At 35.6% G+C, this 23688-nt stretch overlaps 3 protein-coding genes across 11 annotated transcripts; 1 reads left to right on the top strand and 2 right to left on the bottom strand.

The window, feature by feature from the left end:
• The first annotated feature begins 209 nt into the window (after nucleotides 1-209).
• Nucleotides 210-3846, top strand: LOC114756034 (uncharacterized). Its single transcript, XM_028944947.1, has 4 exons — nucleotides 210-528; nucleotides 736-862; nucleotides 2633-2801; nucleotides 3378-3846. Exons 1-4 carry the CDS (start codon nucleotides 292-294, stop codon nucleotides 3595-3597), a joined length of 753 nt encoding a protein of 250 aa, XP_028800780.1. The 5' UTR covers nucleotides 210-291; the 3' UTR covers nucleotides 3598-3846.
• Nucleotides 3847-5231: 1385 nt separating this feature from the next.
• On the bottom strand, nucleotides 5232-15321 carry LOC114756033 (protein LNK1). 9 transcript variants are annotated; one of them, XR_003741395.1, is made up of 10 exons: nucleotides 14056-14192; nucleotides 10767-11299; nucleotides 10340-10688; nucleotides 8816-9490; nucleotides 7207-7352; nucleotides 6178-6313; nucleotides 5982-6087; nucleotides 5801-5832; nucleotides 5643-5699; nucleotides 5248-5557 (listed from the first exon to the last, which is right to left on the bottom strand). XR_003741395.1 is itself a non-coding variant. In XM_028944941.1 (9 exons), the coding sequence occupies exons 2-8, from the start codon at nucleotides 14077-14079 to the stop codon at nucleotides 5995-5997; spliced, it is 1956 nt and encodes a 651-aa protein (XP_028800774.1). In that variant the 5' UTR covers nucleotides 14080-14103; nucleotides 15303-15321; the 3' UTR covers nucleotides 5232-5699; nucleotides 5982-5994. The 9 variants fall into 9 exon arrangements, 6 of the variants coding, with proteins under 6 accessions (XP_028800774.1, XP_028800775.1, XP_028800779.1 ...); XM_028944941.1 differs by lacking the exon at nucleotides 5801-5832 and adding an exon at nucleotides 15303-15321 and having other exon boundaries at nucleotides 5232-5699; nucleotides 14056-14103; XR_003741393.1 differs by having other exon boundaries at nucleotides 5643-5832.
• A 3096-nt stretch (nucleotides 15322-18417) lies between these two features.
• Nucleotides 18418-23688, bottom strand: LOC114756035 (uncharacterized). Its single transcript, XM_028944948.1, has 5 exons — nucleotides 21777-23688; nucleotides 21528-21690; nucleotides 19791-19954; nucleotides 19055-19313; nucleotides 18418-18799 (listed from the first exon to the last, which is right to left on the bottom strand). Exons 1-5 carry the CDS (start codon nucleotides 23348-23350, stop codon nucleotides 18692-18694), a joined length of 2268 nt encoding a protein of 755 aa, XP_028800781.1. The 5' UTR covers nucleotides 23351-23688; the 3' UTR covers nucleotides 18418-18691.

The following is a 23688-nucleotide window of genomic DNA, read 5'->3' as shown; positions in this document are numbered from 1 at the left end:
ATCTAACCATTAACATAGGGATGAGCTCTTGCAGAAAAAAATTATTGATCCGATGAAATCTGATTAAAAATATAAAATTGTGTGTAAAATTTCAGAAATTTAATTGATAAAAAAAATTTGAAGATTTTTTTTTAAAAAAATTATGAGTGGTTTACTCTTTCATCTTCCTCATTTTTTTCCTCACCCCCTCCTCGTCCGGACCATCACCTGTGTACATAATTTCTGGCTGTGTCTTCAGTAACGCAGTAGGGTTCGTTTTTCTGCTGAAGTTCGGAGCTTTCCGAGGATCCAATGAGCTTAGCTCTTCTCCAAGGCTATTCTTCGGCCGAAGAAGAAGAAGAAAAAGAAGCCGTCGGTAATGGGACCTACTACCAAAATTCCTCGGACGACGACGGCGACGACGGCGACAGTGACGGCGGTAAAGCGTCCGTTGCTGCTCACCCTTCACTTCGCGACAGATCTATGTTCGACCTTCCAAAACCTTCCGCCGCTGCTGGGCTTCCTTCTGCATTCGACGCCTTCTCCGAAGTAATTTCGCCCTTAATTTCTATCTTTTTAATTATCGTTTGGTTGCCGTGATTTCTCTGTAAAATGTGGGAAATTTGAAATTGGTACTGTTTCCTGGGATGAAATAGAGTATTCTGTCTTCCCTTCGTCTGGAATACGGAAGCAGGAAAAGGATGCTTCATTGTTGTCATTTATTGAATACCTGAATGATTCTGTTTCATTCTGGAGGTTTCTGGGCCGCCTCAATTTCTGAACAATAGCGTGGAGGAATATAACCCAGCTAAAGAAGCTGATCAACAGCAAGGGAGGCATGGTGGCCGGAGGCATCGCAAGGAGAAGAAGGACTTACCTGCAGGTAAAGTGCAGTATTTTTGCCCTTTTCTTTTGCGGGCTCATTCATATGCCTCCCGGTAAGATTTAGACTTTCGGTTGACATTTACATTTATTAGTACTTCTTATTAGAATGCCTACCAATAGGCCTATTATCAGAATTATTAGGTATCACCCTTGAGTATCTTGGTGTATGGAACTATTGAACTTTGGGTACTTTTTGTTCCTCTCATACATCACTAGTGCATTGAAATGTTCAGCTTCTGACATCTTTCCTTTTTATATTGTGATTTACTTCTACAATGATGAACTCTAAAAGCAAGTCACTTCGTTAAGCAACTATTAACGTGATAGTTATAATGATAAAAGAAAGTCAATTTATTAAGCAAACAAAAAAATATTGATTTCTGAGTATAGATTATGTAATTTTTTTCTTAGAGCTTTAAAGCTGTTAAATTGGAACGGTTAAATTCCAGCTAAGGTAAGCATATAAATCCTTCTGCAGGTTCCTGTCTAGTAAGCACTCGTCCATGATCAAATTTTTTGTTCTAATGTTGCATGTTGATTCTAAATTTCTAGTCTATCTCCCTTTTGAACTACAATGTCTTTGCCATTCTGCTTATCTACCCCTAAACGTACAATTTGATTTTTCATTTGGAAAATTATGCATAATATTGGTTAGGCTGCTCTTCCGTGTATCAATGTAACGGTTTTTCAGCAAAACCTGCATTTGCTCTATTAGGTCTTCTAATTAATGTCAAATTATATTTCCCTATACAGTTTTGTCATTCTGCTTGTTGGATTTTTTTAATATGCTTTGCATCTTTTCAGACTATTTGAAACACATTTTGTCTTTCCGCTTTAGAAGTTTTGGTTAAAGTCAGTCTGTGATGGGTAAATAAGATAGGACATGATAGAGTATATTTTAGTATTGCTAGAGATCCACATTGATACAAGCAACCTAAGAAGTATTGTGCCACGATCATATTATCTATAATTTTCCAGATGAAAAATCAAATCGTGAAATTGCAAGAAAAAAAAAGCAGAATACTTGAACAACAACAACAACAAAGCCTAGGTGGGGTCGGCTACATGGATCGCACAAAAAAAGCAGAATACTTCATGGTGAAAAAAATTAGCACAAAAAGTCATTATAGATGATGACTCATTATAAGATGAATATGTAAATTGGACAAGTCTTTCAAGCTAATATGTTCTTTTGCTTCCTTTGTTTTGTTATTTGATTTTATTGGGAGCCTTCGGCAAATTGTGAGGATGTTGTTTCAATTCAAATGCTAAGGAGTAAAGACCCTTGGGAAAAATGCTTTTGGCAGCCATTGTTTTTTTTTAAAAAAAAAAATTGTGGTAATTTGCCATTGCTTAAATTGCTGCTAAATATTTGTGCTGTGGGGAATATCAAGATAGGATCACTTAACTCTGCTTATGTTTTATCGTCCTTTCTAGGCTTGTACAAATGAAGGGAATTGTGTTAAGCCCTCAACAACTAACGCAAGACTATTGAAACTCTATGGTTTAAATGAAAGGCGCAATTTTGTTGTGTGATCCTTGTAGCTAACTTCACTTAATGAAATAAGATTTATTATAGCTGTAGTAGAGAGAGAGGATCACTTGCTAAATATTGATACGTCAAGATGATGTGTCAGCTCAGCCTGTACTTGATTAAATACTATGACGTGAATGTTCTTGATTCTCTTCTGGTTTAATCAGTTTCTCCATGAGTATCATGATTCCTATCAAGTATTCATTACAAAAAGATACGAATGTATTGTTTTAGGTGCTGTGGTTGAGTCTAAACCTCAACTTGTTGGAATCCATGAGCGGGTAAGAACTGACATCAATGGTAGCGAACCACCAATGCCAGCTGCTTCGGATGCATCATCAGGAGTCAAGAGGGTAGCAACTGTGACCAATCCTAATGCAGAAGATGCTGCAGACCTTTTGAGGTAATGCATGGTCCCCTTAGTAACTGATGGAAATTTTGATATATATATATATATATATATATATATATATTTGGTTTCTATGTATCAAGCAGTGCTGGATGTAGCGAGTACATAAAGCACTTAGCATTCTTGCTGTAAAAGCATTTTAAGCAGGCATATGTTGGAGGTGACACAATCCCTACTTAGATCCTCAAAATATGGCATTATGCTCATCTCCTTGCCACTCGAATAGATTTTGCTGCATCCCTTTAATGCCCACAATTATGATTTGTCATTGGGGTATGGAATATTTTATCCTCATGAAGAGGTGTAATATCATACTCTCGGCCACCGAGATTATACGAAATTTTTTTTGCGGTGTGGAATTGATAATGGCATCGACCCAAATATGGTTTTACTGTTTGGAGATGCTCTAAATGGACAATAGGACATCAATTTGAGTTTTCAGAACGAATGAGGGATTAGCAGAAGTGACATTTCATTTCTGATCTTGCCTCGTGTTCAACTTACATGCATCTGCGGATACATGCCTTTCATAGCTTCGCTTCTAATCCGAGATTTTGGCCTTTTCTTTAGAATGTGCTTGCAGTGTGGAATTCCCAAGACATTTTCCAGTGCACGAGGAATGGTCTGCCCTGTGTGTGGCGATCGCCCTCCACAGGATTCAAGCGCAGAGTCTAAGAAGAAGGGATCAGCTATCAAAGATAAGGAAAAATCCAAAAGGATGAAGGGCCAGTCGTCTCATGCAACTTGGAAAAGTGAAACAGAGATGCAGTTGCGACAACAATTTGATTAGCAGTATCCGAGATTATCAAGATCCCTACTTGATGTACCATGCCTCTGACCACTTTTTTACAATTGAAATACCATTTGTGGTTAAAGAATGTTGAAGAAGGAATCAAATGAATGTAGCCTCTAGGGTCGTGTAGTTTACAATATGCTTATGTACCACTTGTCAAAGTTGATGTACCTTTTCTTGACCGTAGAATTGCATTACATATATTTATTACACCATATATTGGTTGCTGGCTTCACGATGGTTTAAGAACCAATCATGCACTAATGAACTGTTAAAATTGTCTGCTTGTTCTTTCTTCGTCGACTTAGTCCCTTCCAAAGGCTCTGGTTTGTTTCAGTGGCTGTGGCAAAATGGCGAATGTCATTACTGCTAGCTAACACTCTTGATTGAAAGTCTGAATCTCACTTCAGGTTACTAACCTGAGGCTCTTTGAGGGGGAGGGGGAAAATGTAGTAATGGACAAAACTTGTAATGACAAGACAAAGTTACATTTCCGAAAAATTTAAATGAACGCCATGCTTACTTATATTTTTCTACAACACATTCCACTTTCATAAAATGTGACTTTGTCGTAATCGGCTTGATTATAAGAGGGAAAGAATTATACGTTCAATTTGTCTCTATTGCATTTTTTAAGTGTTTGTTACTTAAGAATATTTCCTTCGTCAAACACCTGGTGATAGCTCTCAACTTGAAACTTGTTATTCTTTCACCCTTTTTTCTTTAAAATTTTATATGCTAGAAGCCTTGAGATCATAACCAACTTAATTAGGTGACATTTCAAATTTCCATATCATATTTTGTACAACCTTGTACTTAGATGAAAGCATCATTTAGTTACCTTATCTTTGAGGACGTTTTAATCTCATGCCTAAATTACTTTGAGTTTCAAATGTGTAATTTAATTTTGAAATATGTTTCAATTTCGTCCTCGAAAATAACATTGTTATAAAAACACAAGTGGAGAATGTTATCCGCTTGACTCCAACATCTCTCTTCCTACAGTCTCTTTTCACTTGATCTTTTGATGGCCACCTTGGTTACCGTCCCCATGCATCCAAAAGACAAGTGGAGAATAATCGCCGGTTTTATCCTTTTTTATCACTCTCCTTGACACGAGCTTTTCCTTGTCGTCATCTATCCAGCCTTTGCAGCTTTCCAACCATCAAGAGAGTTAAAAAATTTGAAGATCTCGTGTCAAGAAGTATAGTACGGTGGAAGGAAGGGTAGTTTGGTAAAAACAAAGAAGGAGGAAGACTTGTCTGTCGAGAAAGAATTATGGGAGAACGTAACATTTCCGGAAAAAAATTCAACACGCACACTGAAGAGGAAGAATTCGAAATTTCAACTTCAAAGAACATATTTGAAACCAAAATTAAGGGATTGATTGAAACTTCCCATAAAAATATAGTACCAAGGTGATGTTTTTGCTGTTTTGTTTATTTCTTCTGAGTTACTTTTTAACGCTAGATATGGGCTGCTTTGGTAGGATCTGTCCCAATCAGGGAGACCAAGCCCAGCCCAGCGGGCTTGGTTCAGGCTGGACCCTAAGTCAGGCAGCAGAGTCCAGCCTAAGGTCTTCTGCAATTGAAAACGTATTGAGAGCTTAACTTGATATTTGACCATGAATGAACCAAGTAGTCAAAATTTTAGCTATAAGCAGCTAATCATTCGCTAATACTTACATGTGATAATTTAATTACACTTGTAGGTTTCTCAAACTGATCATAAAATTGGAAGCATTTACTTACAACCGCCATCATGTGGACAGAGATTATGGTCACGTAATACAGAACACAACGCAATAGATACCAAAAGGCATACACTTGGGAGAACAAGCATTGGGACAAAGTGCAGGAAAGCAGAAAATGAAGTGAGAATATGGCAAGATGAGTTTCCCCATGCCTCTTGTTCAAGAGTAGTGAGTTCCTCAGAAATAACACAAGTTATGATGATCCTAAAACAATAGGAAGAATAAAACTCCAGCATTCGGCAAACATGTAATTGCGCAGAAATGGAACACAGAAAAATGAGTACGAAACCTGTCAAACCCATCAGGTGGAACAGTCGCTTTGGGTGAACACTGAGAATATTTATTCCTGCAATAATGTAAACTTGATTAGTGAAACATAAATACAAGGAGCCTGGCCATGGGGAACAAAAATCTGGTACAATAAATGCGGCGGCTGAGGCAGGCTACATGTTAACATGGATGGATTGCCCAACATGTATCTGTCACAATGAAGAATGCAAAAATGTTTTACAGATTAACAACCAATCCAAGTAGACCAGTACATCATCATTTATGATGACATTATCATTTATGATGACATTTAAATAAGACATAATGCACCACAAATAAACGCAGACTCTAACCTTACTTTTCAGTGGGCATCAACCTCCGAAAGGTTTTTGATTTACTCCATTAGTAGCTTCCTTTTGATTCTCAGTCCCCACTGGTGGGTTGGTCACTGATCCATGCATCTGCTGTAAATCAAACCCTGAACATGAGACTGGCAGCAGCAAACAACAAATACCTACCTTGTTGACACACTAAATGTACACATGAAAGCATACCATAACATTGGATTTGAAAGGTGAAGTATCTTCACGAGGCAACCTAGATGGGTCAGAGGGCCTGTGAAAAAGTAAGTGTGCTATAGACCGATCTATAGGATTAGTGTCAGTTTCCATATCTATGAGTCCAGTGCACCTGCAAAAAGCCAAGTGTTAGATTTGGCGGAAAGACTCGTCAGTCAACACTGAAAAACCCAATGGATATCCAAACAAATCAGAGAAGAGCATTCAGCAAGCTAAGAAAGGAATTCAAAAATGTGCTTGTGCGTATCCTCTTTCCTACCTTGAGAAACGTATATTTCATAATGCATCACTATTACCAAATACACTTCAAATCAGAGACAGATATGTACCAAATACCCTAAAATTTATTTGAACATTTGCACAATCACAACATTGATTCAGATAACATTAAATGGTAACTGGTAGAAGCACAGACGCGGAAAAGATAAAAGTATCAGATGCTAGATGCCAAGTTGCCAATGGATACATTTATCATATGGCTGGCATCCCTAGAACAAGCCTCTTTGAGGACTACTAAGGAGACATAAGGCCTTGGAATAGCAAGTGGAAAAGAGACAAGGTAGGGATTAGAATCACGTTCATGACCCCCTATTGTCTCAAAGTACAAATCACAAACAAATCTCAAAAGTTTCAAATATGTCCTAGACCTTAGGTCTGTCTGCCAAGTTATCAAAGCCTCAGTACGTACATCGAGTGGCATCATTAAAGCATAATCCAACACTCAACATTCATTCATGACATTGTCCTTGCTCCATCTTAAGTGTCATGTTCCATTTTAATTAAGATTTCAAACAATAAAACATTATTTCTGCTAGCGTGCAACATGAAAGCTGAATACTACATCTTTAACTAGTTACAGGTGCCAGAGAAGCAGAAAGAAGAAAGCAATCAAATCAGCTACATTACCATAACAGGTAATAATGTTACACAAACATTCTAACCATTGTGCCGGTCCTCTAATAAGGAAATATTGACCTGAGTAGATAAGAAAACGTAAGAAACTACCTGCTTGGATCCTGCACCATAGCTTTGCAAGCTTCAACATCATCTCCATCGCCACCATTTGTATTTGGATAAGCATGTCTTTGTTCAGCACTCTTAGCTAAGCGATATAAACTATCTCTTAAGCACATTTTGGTTCTAATATCCAACTGCACTCAAGAAAATTTTGTTGTATACAAGAGTAGTCAATTGACAAGTTGTGATCAATGATTGTAATGTAGACATCTTATTGGTACTACAACATGGAGTACCATCCTAATTTATTTTCTTTAACATAATATAAGGACACTCTTTTAATATATATATATGTATATATATAATCAAGACTAAGATTATGTAAACAGCATACCCAAATAGAATAAATTACGTAAAGCAAAACACTCGCCACATTGCATAGTGAACACAAAATAATAGTTTTTTATCAGCTAGCTGCTCCCGAATTTTTGGCCCAGAAGGTTTCTATTTCTGTTCCCAAAGCTTTTTCACAGGAATCATGCATGGAATTTCCACTTTCCAGCATACAATTCAACTAAAATCCCAGACCTAAAAAATAAAGAGGTTGAGTAAGCACACGGAACAGAAAAATTAGCACACCCCCCTCACTTGTACCTAGATGATGTACCAACATAATCTGCCTAGTGTTTTTTCATGTCACCCAACTGATCTACAGAGATAAAATCAATATTGGGATCACTATTACGCTTAACAACCTAGGAATCGCGACCTCACCTCCAATTCGTCACTAAAGCAAAGAAGCCAAACCACTAAATCTAAAGGAAAAGAAACTTCCATGCATTATTGTGTCCCAAAGATCAGCAATTTATGCAGTGCTTCGCATTCAATCGTATCAAGACCTCTGCTATGTTACAATCAGAGCATCAACTGATCCTCAAAATGAAGACAACAATCCCAACCTCAAACACTGATTTATCAAAAAATTCTAGGAGTGGGATTCACCTTAAAGCCACTGGACTCAAGTAATAAATCCCAGGAAAAAGCAGTCAATCGGTTGGGCTAAGGTTTAACTCCTTGATTTGCTTAAAGGCATTGTGATTTTGAAAAATGAAGAACCTTTAAGCTTCAAAACTCAAGGTTTCGGTGAGATTTTGCAACAGTAGTTTTAGAATTTGCTCCTTAAAAACTCATTCTGGAAAAACCATATGCATCTGAAACATTGAGGCTGACTACATAAGAGGTCAAAATTGATATTCATTTTACACAGGTTTAAATTTCAAAGAATATCAAGGTTTGTTATAATTCTCTATCTTCTATCCTTTTACCATTCTTCTGATATGACATGATCCTTCATCTTCAACTAACTTCTCCAAATTAGGGACCACTTAGAAGGGGAGTTCACTAGCATGAGATGAAATGAAGAAAACTATATTTAGAACCCCCATCCCTTTTTCCCTTCATTCCCCCCCTGCTCACCCATGATACATTTTTCTTTGATCCAGACTCGTTAATAATACTCTAGAAGTTAGCCTAACATGTAGTAGTATATATTTACAACATTTATATGGCTGAGCAAAATTATATTTAAATGCAGAGCATGTTAACAATGGATAATATAAGAAACAAGATCAAGTTTCGACGTCATAAAGTTCAGTACCTGATCCATGACCTGCTGTAGCTGACGAAAGCTGGTAGCTTCAAGGGAGATTTCCTCCATTGCAGAGCTCATGGATGAGCTTTCCTGCACATTTGATGAGTCTATTTCCTTTGAAAACCCTACTTTAACTCCTCTCACTACACTATGACCTTCATTCTCATTTTCAAACTGAGCCAGTTGCTGTTGAGTTGAACCTGGACTGCTAAATGGTGCTACACTCACTATATCTTGACTTTTTGAACTCTTGGATAGTGCTGGTGCATCATGACTGTGGTACGACATTTCTCCCTTTTCATTTGTCTTTAAAGAAGCATCTTGCAAGGAATGACCGCGAGTACTAGCCATGTTTGATGCATAGGATGATTCTTTTAGAGGAGATGGATTGCCTTCAAGATCAGATCTGGATCCAGATGAAGTTGGAAAGAGAGAAGTGTGATTCGGTCCATTACCATAGTCTGGGACTGTCAGGGGAACTTCAGTCAGTACACTGGAATTTAGGTTTCGTTTCTGTTTCAGTATGCTAGCATAAGAATTAACCCCACCGGAAGAGGTTTCATTGGCTTGCTTCACATCTTCATATTGAGTTGGAGGAGAAAAATGATGAAAAGAGTCACCATTTTCCAAGCAGACATCTTCTATTCTTCCTTCGGATGCCTCAGACAGCCTCTTTTGCATCTATAATTCATGAGATACAAATCAAGGAACATTTAATTACATAATGGATCGCTCAAATTAAGCTGACAGAAGTTGTCACTGTAGAATCAACATTTGCAGATGATTCATACGCCTGCAATGTGCAGACTGGTTCACACTAAAAAGTCTACACTGCAAACCTGATAAATTTAACAAAATACCAAAAACGAAAAAAGATCAATTTTTTTTTATATTACAGAAGATCAAGCCCACTTTTACATTGCCATTTGCCATCGCACAAATGCCAAAACACAAAATGACATAAGCACATAATAGGAGGAGAATTAAGTGTTAATTGCCCTTCATGACACTCAATACCAATCATAGCTCCAGTCAGGATTAAAAAACATCTAGTTATCATAGATCCTGCCATCATCTCACCAAATGCTTACGAAGACTAAATATGTTAGAAATTTCTGTTGATTTAAAATTTCATGCGATGATAGTAATATTTGAATACATAGACGAAAAAACTCTTTGAAATGGATGAATATACTCAGATAAAGTACACAGAATTCCATAATAAATAAACCTCAACATCATACAACTGAGATATCAAGCACAAACAGTTCTTCCTCCTGCTCTGTAACACACTTTTATTATCAGACCTCAATGATTTATTTCACTATTATTAAAAACCATCAACTTATCACGAGTATGTGTCAAAATCATTACTTCTAATCCATTTAAGAGTTGTGCAGGAACCACGCCTTTTGAGTCTTTAGAATAAAGAGTACATAAAATTGTAGCTCCAGAATTCAAATTTCAGAACTAAAGAATCCAAGTTAAATATTACAGAAAGCAGAAAATAAAATAGCATTCTGCACCCACCTTATCTTTGAATTCCAAGTCATCCGCATTACCAGATTTCATGTCTAGTTCATTTAACATTGACAATGAACCAGGGACAGCATCATCATCAACATCAATTCGACATCTCAGTCTTCTATCAACAGGAGATGCTGTTCCGTTGGAACCAGGCATTGGCGGACCTTCAACATCTGGTTTGGAATCTAAATTATAATCTGACAAAACTTTCATTGGACCTGCTTCAGCACATGAAAATTTGAAGTCAGACTTCAATGCCTCATCGAATCCTTCCGTGTTGTGTGAAGATGGGAACCAGCAGAACTCCTCTTCATTATTAAGGTTCCCCAATCCAAATGTTGAATCACAACTTCTGCGATTTTAAAAGTGACACTCAAAAAAGGTAAAGGTGAGAATATTAAAACTTGAGTCAAGTAGGAGATCTCACTACCTAAACATCTGGTCAACGTCTTCAAAGTTTCCAATATCAAGCCACCCATCGTTATCAAGAAAACTGAGTTCACTGTCAGTCTGTGATATGTGGTTGATTGGATATTGACACAAACTATCATCTTTCACTACACGCTTGTCTCCCAAAATAGTATCATCAGCACAAAGCTCACTACCACTAGAATCCATATTGCAGCTCTTGAAACAACGATCAGACATCCCTATATCATCTGATGCTAGTCTTTTCACTTCTTCACTAGCGTCGGCATTGCATGAAGGTAACACACCTTCAGGTGTTTGAGACCATGAATTCTTTTCCATCATGTTTTCCTTCCGAGACATCAAATATAATTTCTCTTTCTCATGACTATAGTGGCTACTAACGTTATCAGCACTTTTACTATTATACAATTCCTGGCAGGGTCTTTTGCAGCTATCTCCCTGTATTGCAAACTGTTCCTTATGGTCATCACCAGCATGGGGCACTATATGATCATCGTTCTCACCATATTCATCCCACACATGATCTTCGAGCTGCAATATCACAAGTACAAAAACAAATATTTAGAAAAGTACTCACGATAACCTAGCATCCTAAATGCTTAAACTATTAAGGATCGAAACATTGAGTGGTTAATGTTGAAGATTATATAAGGAAATCTATAGGCCTTCACTTAATAGTTAAGCTCTTGAGTTGATATGGTGGCCAGAATTTCAATGTCTCCCCCAACTCTCTCATCCAATAGCAATGTGGAAAATTTGGGCTTTGCACATTCACAGAGCGTAGGCCCACCATAAATTGATCTGATCTTTAATTTGATTATGGGAATAGGGCAACATGGATCAAACTCCAAACTATTTTTCATGAATGTTTTGACACCATGTCAAAAACTAATTCAAGTTTATATTGTTAGGAGAAGACATACACTCCTAAATGAAAGATCTAGGGAGTTGATTTTGGTCCTAAATGTAGGCATTAATCCATTTTATCTCTTGTATTTATTAATTTTTCCCAAATTAACTTGTCTAACTCATAAACTAATATATAATCTATCGTTACATGGGATTATTTGTTAGAATCTATAATTTATTTAACGTCCTTAATCTACTCAAATTAGTTGAGTAGCTTTTACATTAAGGACCGGAAGAGTAGCATCTAACAAGAAAATAAGAAATTGGAAGATTCCAAGCCCAATATTGTTTTAGAGATCTAAATAGGGTTACGGTGCAGTTTTGATCTTAATCTTATTTTTCAGATACAATTTTGCCCTTAATCTTTCGGTGGTGCAATTTTGTCCCTGATCGTATTTTTCAGACACCATTTTGCTCCTGAACTTTTTTTTTTGGATGCAATTTTTGCATCAAAATTGCACCAATAAAAAGATCAGGGGCAAAATTGCACCTGAGAAATAAGATTGGGGTTAAAATTGTACCTTAACCCATCTAAATGAAGCTTGACAAAATATATGAAGAGCAACAAAAGTTTTGATAGTCTAGAGATCGACACTGATGTGTCAACTAAAGCATTGGATCAAGGACACCAAAGTATACTAAGTAGCTCAGTGAGGCTGATGCTAACTCTTAATCTTGAAATAAATTTCTAAGAAATACTATTAAAATACTCCCTCCGGTTCTTATTACAAGCTTCAAATTTGGAAAGAGGTATGGTCCCTGTTATGAGCTTCAATTGTCTTAATATTTAATACATTTTTTGCAATGTTGCCCTTAATTATTTCTATCTTATCACATGTCCCCACACATTCTCTTTCATACTTTTTTCTTATTTATAAAGGCATATGACCTTTACTGTTTTTAACTAATTGTTTGTTACCTATCAATTAGTTATTTGAAACTTATAATAAGAACTGGAGGGAGTATCTTATATGCATATGATTCCACACACCTAAGAAGATGTTACTTAAAATTTCTGTGGTCATGCAAGGAGAGTAGGTCACTCCACCGGTTAACCTAATACCGTAATCCATTAATTGCTTCCATCCTTAACAGCACTGAAAGCCATTATCCACATAAAGTATTACCTCAAATGTCTACGAGTTTTCAGCATTATTGCATTGACACAAGCATTAACCGTAATAGTTTACAACCAAACATGTCTCCGCCAGAAGTCTCACATGAGACACAAAAAAAGCCCTTTCCAATCTTTTGCAAATGCAAAATTCTAGATTCATCCACAGCAGTCATTTTTACTCTTGAACTAAAACAACATAAACAGAGAATAGAAGTTTCACATCTAAAAGTAATATGAAAAATGAAATATATTTTGACAAAGTAGCCCAATGTATTTTGGGGAAATCAAGCACACAAAATAGAAAATTTGACATGATATTTAATATATAAAAAAAAGGTCCAGGACTTGAGGCTTCTAAGGCATGAGAGAACAAACCCAAGCAAAAAAGAAAAACGAATCACTTCATGCCCCTCAGGCTTGTTTATTTAAGCTTGTTTCTTGCAAAAATGACTTTTTTTTTGGGGGGAAAAAGCCACTTCTGTGAAATTTTATAATGTTTGTTTAAACTTTTAAAATTAATCAAGATAACCACCCGGGGGGGGGGGAATTTCTGATTATTTTTAGAAGCTTCACTCTTTCAGTAGCTTCTAAAAATAATCAGATGTGGTAGATAAGAAAGAATCTCTTAAAAATAGAGATACATGGATATCATAAAATGTAAGAATAACTAGATAGTATATTAACAAAGATACATGAAGATATCATAAAATTTGAAAATCACTCAATAATAATTACATCTTATCATTGTGACCAAACTTAGGGCCTATTTGGAATAACTTATAAGTAGCTTTTCAATCATGATTTATGAAATACGAGGTAAATATGTGAAAAAAGTTTTGTCTCAATTTACGTGAAACGTGCTTATAAGTATTTTTGAATGCTGTCCCAAACAAGCCCTTAAGCTATTTCGATAAAATGAACAAGACAAGCAAGCACATATAAAATTTAAGACTAAGAAGTATATCCAAAATGGGAGGCCAAAAGTCTCCAAGACAACAAAAATATTTTGACATTAAGCCACACAATAATATGTTACGATTTACAAATATAAGTATAGTAACAACACTAAGAAAGTGTCTTGACCACATATGCCCAGTTTAGTTTTAAAAACAATGTAATTCACCAAATAGTATTGGGGAGAAAACGGAATTTGAACATGGAAATAGTCAAATGAAAAAACATACTTTCCACGTAGATTAGATAATATATTATTATTACAACTAAATGCTGGAAATTAAAATTGAACTGCAATAGTAAATACCTCGTATGTGCAAAAGTTGGACATTCCTTCTAGATCCTCTATCCGCCACTGAATACACAAGCAACTAGTTGGTCTAATGTCATGTTTTCTTTTGGAATATTCGCCAATAAAGGTGCTTCTCTATCACATAATATAACAATAATAAGACACACCCGATGTCCAAATTTTAAAGAATCAACTAAAACAATTTAAACAAATCCAGCCCAAAAGATCAGGCAAAAATCAGTTTGACAGGCCAACTCACTAGCTTAAGAAATTTGTAGCCCAGCCTTGGATAGGGAAATGAAAAAATTGGGTCATATCAACTTCCTACAAAAACCTTAAGTTTCATCCCTTGATCAGGAAAGATGGAAATCATATAAAGCAAAGCACTCAATTTTTTTTAAACATGAGGCTGGAACAAGACTCTTTTTGCCCTTGGAAATGATAAATCTTCTGGACCATTTAGGCAATTACAACACTGTCGGGCACATTCAATTGTAAAAATGGGAGAATAAGAACATAAACAATAAAAGTCAAATGACCAATGAATCAAACACTCAAACTTGTATAACGCAAAAGCTTGCTCTAAATTGCAAAGATCATCAATATCCAAAAAGTTCGTCAGCCAAGGAATTCCAAGTCTCAATATTTACAATTGGAGGTTCATTCTCAGCATTTCCTTACAAAGTTTTCTTCCAAATAAACTGCACATATGAATTGGTACGTTAAAGCGAAAGATGGAGCCATTAATCCATCCAGCCCTAACAAAGAGCAGCAGAAATAACACCCAGTAACTAATCCATTAAGCCCTAACTAGCTGGTCTCAACTAAGCACAGGTGAGTAAATCTAAAAACCATTCCTTTCAGTAGAACGTAAAAAGTAGAATCAAGAAACTGTTTATCAGTAATGATTCTATAACAAAAGTTAAAGAGAGGCGGAAAAGAAAAGGAAATGACGATGAAGAACAATCAAATTGATCCAACTAGAACGCCATGAAACGCAAATGAAGATCTCTCACTCTCTAAACTTCAATTCATTAACCAAAACACGTAAACATGTAACAAAAATTGAAAAAAATGCAAGAAAACAAGAAATCTGCGAGTAGACGGAAAATCTTTGCATTCAACTGCCTCAAGAACAAATTTTGCGGGATAAATGAGAGTTTTCAAAGAAAAGAGAAAAGAAAGCAGAAATTCGGAAACCAGAACACAGAACTGAAATTCAACACAAAAGGTGAGCTGCGAGTAGCTTCAGCTATTTTCACCTCTCTCGCGACAGGATTCCTAGGAGCTTCCAGAGCTTTCTTGCCTCTGGAATCGAACAAAGGCCTTCAGAATTTTCTTTATCTTATTTTATTTTATTTTATTCTATTCTATTTTTTGTGTAATATTTTTATTTACTTGTTTTTTGAACTTTGAAGGTATCACGCAGAGACTGACACGTGTCTAAGACCCACGAGGCGGATATCAGAATTCGTGGACGAGAGGCGGGCGCTGAGATCCGATCAGTTTCTCCAATACCATTGGTCCACGTTCTCCCCATGTATACGTGTCGACATATTATTCGTTAACAAATGCGAACGCGGTCGTACTAGGAAGTGCGAGCCACGTGAGCGGCGGGGTGCGTTCTAAAAATAAATACTACGTATATAAATCAGCGCAATTGATAGTGGGTCTTTGCTTTGGCGGCCCCACCGCCCCTCGGAATCTTTCCTTTCTACCCCGTGAAATGTGAAAGAATGATTTATTTTAGGATTAGTATTATTTTTAATCTTTAAAATTTAATCTCATACTAATCCATAATTCAAAATTATTGTTACAAATTTTAAGAACTGATGTCACATTTTAAGGACTAAAAATAATATTAACATTTTATTTTTTTATTAACACAATTATCATTAATCAAGCGAAAAATATTATATTTTTTTATTTTTCAGAACAAATTTTCTGTTTTTCAGAATACATTAAAAAAAATCATATTTTCAAATGAAGGATCAACTATTATGAGTTGAGTGAAAGACACATGAATACTTTTTTGACAAGGTAAATTAAATTTTATAAATAAAAAAAAACTATACTAGATACTGGATAATTAAATATAATAATTAAATAAAGTATATTTAAAATCTGCTTAAACTTGCATTAAATATAATAATGAATTACTAGTTGACAAAAATCTCAAAATTCGTCAATAATAATTCACAGATGCACTGATCTATTTCACTCATCGGCACCCGATTCTCGGAACATTTTCTTTTATGGGAAAAATGGAGAGTTAAGAAAATAAATAATTGAGCAAATTGTTTTATTTGTTTAATTACAAACATTAGTTACGAAAGGTTAACTTATAAAAAAAGTTATAAAAGATTGAAATTTTTTGAAAAAATTCCAAATTAGATATGAACAACTGAATTTCTAATTATTCAAGAAAACAATAAAAAATTTGAAATAATATTCAAATTCATAAGGAAAACTTACTTACCAATAAATCTACACAAACAATAGATATTTCCAGGTCTTGTTTTCTAAAGTTTAACTTTTTTCATGTAGGAGCTCTGCAAACAATTCCAGTGCCAGCAGCATCTCTATGAAGAGAAAAAGAGCCATCTGCATTAATTTTGATCACTTTATCAGCAGGAGCTCTATCTATGTAGACTTTGTAAAACTTTTTGCTTATTAATATCATTTTGTCTTTGGACTGCTGAAAGCAACAATAGTTACATGGAGTGAAAAAAATTATATTACCCTTCATTATTAATATAGGAGCCAATTAAAGGTTGGATTTAGTTTTAAATATAATATCTCAATCTATTTTGTCTTTAATTTGTTCCTAAAATATCGCTATTAATTTTAAGGAATTTCTTACTAATGAATAATTCTAATAATATGATGTACATGATTGAAAATAATGATTTAACGAGACCAACACATATGTGTAATAAATAACTAACTTAATTAATTTTCTTAATATCTCAAATTAGTTATCTAACTTATAGCTAAATTTTTACTGCTTTCCTAGGATTTTGAAGTCAAACATCATAGATGCCGCCAAAAAAAATTATGCTTGGAAAAGTTATTCTTCTTCGGATTCCAATTACATTTTCAATTCTTTAATTTTATATAAAATTAAAGTTTAATTGCCTAGCTTTATAAGGTATTTTTTCAATCATCTAATCTTAATATAACCCTAATGTCGTAAAGCTCAAATTATGATGGAAAGAAAAAACATTCAAATTTTTTTTATACCAGTCATTTTTTATTTTAAAAAACAAAACTCTCTATGTCAGTATTTACGAATATTTTGTTAACATTTAAAATTTTAATATCAGTATTTTTTGTTAATGAAACTAATAGTATTAATATTATAAAATTAAAAACATTTTATAAAATTAAGAGACCCAAATAAAACTTTATATAAAGATAAAGAACTATACGTGCACTTTTGTCCACTAAAATTCAAAAATAATTTTTGATTTAAGGCAACTGAGTTTTTTTCTACCAGGAAATTTAAGGCAACCGAGTTGGCCAATTATTTGTTGACTTAAAAACACTTTTAGAGATTAAATTGGATGAAGCACTTCTGGAAGAAAGGCAATCATCATTAGGTCGCTGATTTTAGTGATAGGCCTCCAAAAATTGACAATAACATCCAATGGTCACTTTCAGGCTCCACCGTTAAGGTACCACTAAGTTATAATTGGACCAATAAATTTGTTATTATTCCCTTTTACCATAATTAAAGCAAGTTGTTATCACCAAATAAAAAATAATTAAAGCAAGTTGTTTTCTTATACCCTTTTGTTTCCTTATGGGCCAACCTTTCCTATTGAATTGAAATTAATATATTAACATAACTTGAGTTAAATTATCTAGCTCGTATGCATTAGCTCTTCATTGAATAAAATTAAATTTTCTGAGAGTACATGTCATTTCCCCCTTTTTTATAAATCAATAATTAGTTTTATTTTAAAATATATAGCATAAATTACACATCAGGAGAAAGAAAAGAAATTTCATAGGCAGTTCGTTAAATTTGCTAAAATTATACTTACTATACCCTACTTGTAAACTATACACAAATCTGCCCAAAAAAAGATAAATTACATAAAATTTTCTTGAATTTTGTCAAAATTACATGACATTACCTTTTGTTTTAGATTATACAACTTATTCCTAGATTTTGTGGGAGTTACATAAACTGCTCCTTTTTATTTTTCAAACAACTCAGTTTGTTTTGAAAATTTTGGCTCTATAATTCAGAAGAAATGGGTAAATAAAGGAGACATCAAACACTAAATAGAGGAGGATTTTATCCTAACAATATCATATACACACCATGTCCGTACACAGCTTCATACAGAAACAAAGATCATAATTAACAGGATAATTTCCAAAGAGTTGGAGATACAGATAGATAATACAGGCAAAATTCAAGAAGATTAGAAGGCACAATTGCCTTATTCCCCCCCCCCTTCCCCCACCCCTTCCTTTTACCTAAACTACCTGAGCAAAATGCATAAACACTTCTGGAAGAAGACTAACAGCTTGAATGGTTATCAATATCCCAACTTACAGTTAAATAACCATGCAATGCATAGAATTGGAGTAATGTTAGAACAACAACAAAACTTCTCACGGGTGGTGACAATATACATCATTTCTTCAGAAGCTTCTGTGAGAAAATCTTCTTTGAATATGGGCTGTTTCGCGAAATTGCTTTGTGTGACTCAATTGCATCGACCAGTACGTTATGCACAAAGCCCTGGTTTAGAAGGAAAAGGAAAGCATGAGAAAAGGAAAAGAAGTAACCCCACAATCCATATATACACTTTTAAGAAATATTCAACTGAGATATGGTATGCCATCATTTTCAACTGATCAATTGATGGGTTTGTTGAATCACTTGCTGATAAAGCCTTTGCAACAAGTGCTCAATCATACATATTTTCTTTTTTTTGGGGGGGGGGGGGGGAGGCAAGGCAGGTGAGAAAGCATATCAAGTATATGTGTTACAAACCTCAGAATGGCGAAGAGCTGATTGAATAACATAATTCGCATGAGGATCTTGAAGCAACTGCTCAAAGTGAGGAGTTGAGAGCAGCTCATGGATGGTTCGTGCACGATGCTCATCATTGAATACAGCGAGGCATTTTTCAACCACATGGCTACTGAACTTCTGTGTTGACAGGTGAACATAGTTACCTTCGAATTGTGAAACTATACTTGCAGTGGCAGATGGGATCCTCAACTCCAAGATATATTGAACAACATAATTTCTGCATGGGGGCAGAAAAACCAACCAACAGGTGAATGGGTGGAAAAACCAAAAGGGATGATCTATCCTACATCTCTCAGGACTCAAAGCATAAAATTTTGAAATGCAACAATTAAATCATGCGGAAATAGTGCATTGTGAATGGATTTCAATTTGAAAATCAAGTACGTAAATTTTCTCCTAGCATAAGGAATGATGCATGATCAAATGCAGTAGATCCAGATCTAGTGCTCAAAATGAAACATTTCCTTTAAAAATTATTTGCCCACATTTCTATCACATGTATCTATTAGCAGCTAAGTTTCACAATCCTGTACAAGAAAACCTTCTAATATAGTCGAAGTTACTTCGTAGAGCAAACAGAAAACAGGCTTTCCAATCTGAAAAGGAATTATCCGTTCAGGAAATAAAAATGGTTTGTATGTCCACATAAGGATTTGGGAAAACATAGACAAAGTAGTGTGTTTCTAATGATTACCCATATTGATCTTGAGCTAGAAGAAGAGCATTAGCAGATATTTCAGCAACCAGTTGTTCGCGATGCTTGCCCCTGGAATGACTAATGCATCTTTGTAGAACACAACATCCATGCTGATGAGTTGCAATTTCAACACAGTATTTCGCAGCAGCAACAAATATAAACTGCTCCAAGCAAGTAACAAGAGAAACCACAAGAAGTTAGCGGGCCTGCCTAAATCAATAAGCATGAATATAGCATATCAATTGAGCTAAAAGAATAAAAGATATTTATATCATTAAGCGCACAACAGGAAACTTTGCAACGATATTTCCCACATTGAGAAAGCTCTGTGTATTTGTTAATGTAAATATTTCTCTGCAGCATATAGCTGGCATTAAGACTAGGCAACCAGTATCAACATAGATGCCACTTTAACTACTTTGAGAATGCCTTTTACCCAAGAGATCATCAACCAATCACAAATCATTTCTTTTAACTTTGAAGCCTCTCACAGTTTGAGTTTTATAAACCCATAAGTATATTCAGGAGTTGATTCTCCACATGTCATATATATTCAGGAGTTGATTCCCTACATGTCACATTCTTATAAAACATTTTGTATCATGACTTCTAGTACGAAGCCAGAGAAAGTGACTGACATCTTTATTAATCCTCATAAATTCATTTGACCACAGCTAATTACTATGGCCTTTTTTTTTTTTTTTTTAACTTGACATTTCGCATGCATTCTGGCGTATAGAAAGGGGAGTCGGCTCATAACAGAAGTTAATATCTTCATTCATGGCAATGAATATTATTGACAAACTCCATGGCAAAGAATGGCTAATCAGCTGCTGGAGAATGGCCAAAAGTATCCAAAGAAACTGTACAACAGATGTTGGGAGATCAAATATTGAAAGCCTTGCAAGAGGCAAGAAACAATATACAAATGTGGAAGCATCCCATGTCATGTCATAATAAAACAAAATAGTATGACATACGTTCAAGCACCATCAATATTATCATGGCAAAGATCAGAAGAACCAGAGCCATAACATATTGCATCCTTTTATTAAAATTAGTGTTGACATAAATACATAATCAGGAAGTTTCATAACTTTGAAGCATCTTTATGGTGTTTCAACATCTAAATTTCCACCATGAGGAGGAAGAATATGCTGTGAAGAACATTAACAGTGAAAAGCAAGAGCCAACACCCAAACCCAACTGAAAGGATAAAATGCAAACAGATAAATCTGATAATGCCATGAAACAATGCGGAAATGAAAATGATATAATTATTGTGATAAACATAAGTCAATGAAATAGGTATTGGTAAAGGTGATCATGAACTGTGTCTAGAAATAAATTGTTCTCAAGGCTTAGACATAATGACGTGATATTCGCCAATACATTAACAAATGTCAGCTGGGTGGTTGAACCTGGCACTACAGTTTGCCTGTATCTTATTCTGGCGAAATGCAGCAGAACAGGAACTGTCACTTTTCATTAGATAAACATTACAGAAACAAGAGAATTATTACATAATCAGGTAGAAATAGAAAAATGCTTAAATCATTGAGCGGGGTTACAATATCCAACTGCCAAACGGAAGTAAAGAACAAACACCACTGTAATGCTCTCCTGTAATGTATCCTTTGTAAAAGAATAAGCTTGTCTTTCTATTAATGACGACCTATTAAAAATTGTCATCCAATATATAAACTAGTTACTTGGAGAAGATAGAAGTCATACCTTGTTATCTTCATTGCTTAAGCACTGCAAACAACGCTGGATCACATGATTTCCATTTAGATCTTTGATGAGAGACAAGAATCCTGGCTCAAGGACTGATATAGCTAGCGAAATTTGTTGCCTAGTCTTAAGAGTTTCAATGAGCTTCTGTATCACACGAGTACTGACAAAAAGAAAAAGTGATGTCAAAACCAACATTAGAAAAATCGATATCATATTGTAAAATTTGCATAAGTTACATCACCATACCCATGAGTGTTCAAAGAGATTCTGACAAGCTGCCCTGGCTCTTTAGTAATCATGAGTAGGATCTGCATCCTCTGTTCTTCATCACACACATCGAACAACTTCTGCATGAGGTAATTTCCAAAAGGATTCATCATGAGTTCCACTACATGTTCAATGATCTCGGAAAATATTACTTGAACATCTCGTGGTGTACCCTCATCAAACACCCTTTGCAGAAATCTACAGCCATGCTGATCTTTGGCTAATAAATATATATATCCTTGAGCTTCTGCCAGGGAATTATACTCGGGTACTGAAGGGAAAGAGCATCCACTCCTAACACTAGGACTTTTATAAGATCCTAACATCTGGTTCTGGTCGTCTAGCTCTGACCTTTGTAGATGCTTAGCAAAGCTAGTTTCGTGCCCAGCACCCTTACACTTATTCCTCCAACGATCAGAACCTCTGACAGGGAAATAATTCAAACCTTCACCTTGTATGATGAAGCTTCCCTCACTAGTAATGGCATCTAGACCACCTTGTGGGATTTTAACGTTTGCAGGTGGCACAGCTCTTGCATTAGACATAGGAAGATTGCACTGCAGTAAATTTTGAGCACTCAAATGAGGCCTTAAATTGGTACAAAGGGAAGAATCAGGCAACGTTGAAATTCCCCTGTCATCCATCAAATTCATTCCACTTTGATGCGCATAAAGTAAAGAATCAGGCAATGCATGTCCACCCAAAGAAGAAGTACGATCTATCCCCAAATTTCCTCCATAATGATAGCTATTTATCAGCTGTCCTTGCCAAGGAGAGTACCCTGAACCACTGAAGCCATTAAATTGAGAATGGATCGTACCAGGTCGTCTGGAACAGGGTTGTGATCCAAATGAATTACCCATTTGATAATCCCGAGGTAATCCTGTGAACACTGGATTTCTTTCAGCATCAAAAGTCGGAATACTAAGAGGAAAAGGGGGTTGAACTCCCATTGGGTCAGGAAATTCTCTCTTGAAACTGTCGTAATCTCCATGTTTATAAGCATTGATGGGATTATTTCCACCCAGAGTAGCATTATCACGGAATGGAAGACCGCTCTTGCCTATTGATGCATCTTTCAAATTACAAGAATTTCCATATTGATTGGTAAGGCCCATTTTAGTCAATTTTGCACATAGGTATAGTTCATCAGTCTCACTGGCCTTTTTCGCCGAAGGGGAATCAGATACTGTCGAACCCAAGCAGAAGCTGTTCGGGTAGTTTGAAACTCCATAAAGCATACTGGATTTAAGCTCATCCAAAGGAGGTGGAGTTGGTGATCCATTATCAGATAGACGATGCACACTGGAGAATAAGCTCGAGGAAGAACCTTCTGATCGCAGAGAGAACCCGCTTGTTGGTGAAGAGACACGAGGATATTTAATCTGCGAGGAAGGGTCATCATCATCCACATAAAAAACTCCACGAATGCCCTGGCTTTCAAAAACCGCGTGATCATTACTACCACCATACCCATGTCGATGCTGGATCTCTTCCAGCAACATTTCAAGCTCCTGATCGTCTTTCAGGATATCTCTGGTCTTCCTCACCATCTCAACTCTTGCGAACACCAATAACCAGACGAGATACTAACCGAAAAAATGTTTAAAAAAATAACGGAGGAAGAAAGCAGAAAAATCTCACCCCAAAGCAATCACAAAATCAGAAAACCCATTCAGACGTCGATTTGCACAGACTAACAACAACACACCCTCACGATACATCAACATTTTTAATCAGGTTCAGAAGTTGAACGAAAGTGACAATTGCGATGGAAATTATCAATTACATTCCCATTTCAAAAGAAAAAATCATTTCATTTGGATTTTTGGGTTTCATTTCTGAGGGGTTGGTAAGGCATGCAAAGATTGAAGGTTCACATACGGTTACT

The sequence above is a fragment of the Neltuma alba genome, unplaced genomic scaffold, assembly GCF_004799145.2.
Source record: "Neltuma alba isolate B1F8T4 unplaced genomic scaffold, ASM479914v2 tig00010370_pilon, whole genome shotgun sequence".
Classification (NCBI taxonomy): Eukaryota; Viridiplantae; Streptophyta; class Magnoliopsida; order Fabales; family Fabaceae; genus Neltuma; species Neltuma alba.
Note: the sequence above shows the minus strand (reverse complement) of the source record. Positions and strands in the feature narration are given on the sequence as shown.

Coding starts and splice junctions, on each gene's coding strand:
- LOC114756035 (XM_028944948.1), bottom strand. CDS start 23,350: ATGGTGAGGAAGACCAGAGATATCCTGAAAGACGATCAGGAGCTTGAA. Junction 21,691..21,776: donor ATCTCTTTGAACACTCATGG/GTATGGTGATGT, acceptor TCTTTTTGTCAG/TACTCGTGTGATACAGAAGC. Junction 18,800..19,054: donor CAGCTCTTCGCCATTCTGAG/GTTTGTAACACA, acceptor CTTCTAAACCAG/GGCTTTGTGCATAACGTACT.
- LOC114756033 (XM_028944941.1), bottom strand. CDS start 14,079: ATGTCCAACTTTTGCACATACGAG. Junction 10,689..10,766: donor GACGTTGACCAGATGTTTAG/GTAGTGAGATCT, acceptor TTAAAATCGCAG/AAGTTGTGATTCAACATTTG. Junction 6,314..7,206: donor ATGGTGCAGGATCCAAGCAG/GTAGTTTCTTAC, acceptor GGCTTTTTGCAG/GTGCACTGGACTCATAGATA.
- LOC114756034 (XM_028944947.1), top strand. CDS start 292: ATGAGCTTAGCTCTTCTCCAAGGCTATTCTTCGGCCGAAGAAGAAGAA. Junction 529..735: donor CATTCGACGCCTTCTCCGAA/GTAATTTCGCCC, acceptor TTCATTCTGGAG/GTTTCTGGGCCGCCTCAATT. Junction 863..2,632: donor GAAGAAGGACTTACCTGCAG/GTAAAGTGCAGT, acceptor GTATTGTTTTAG/GTGCTGTGGTTGAGTCTAAA.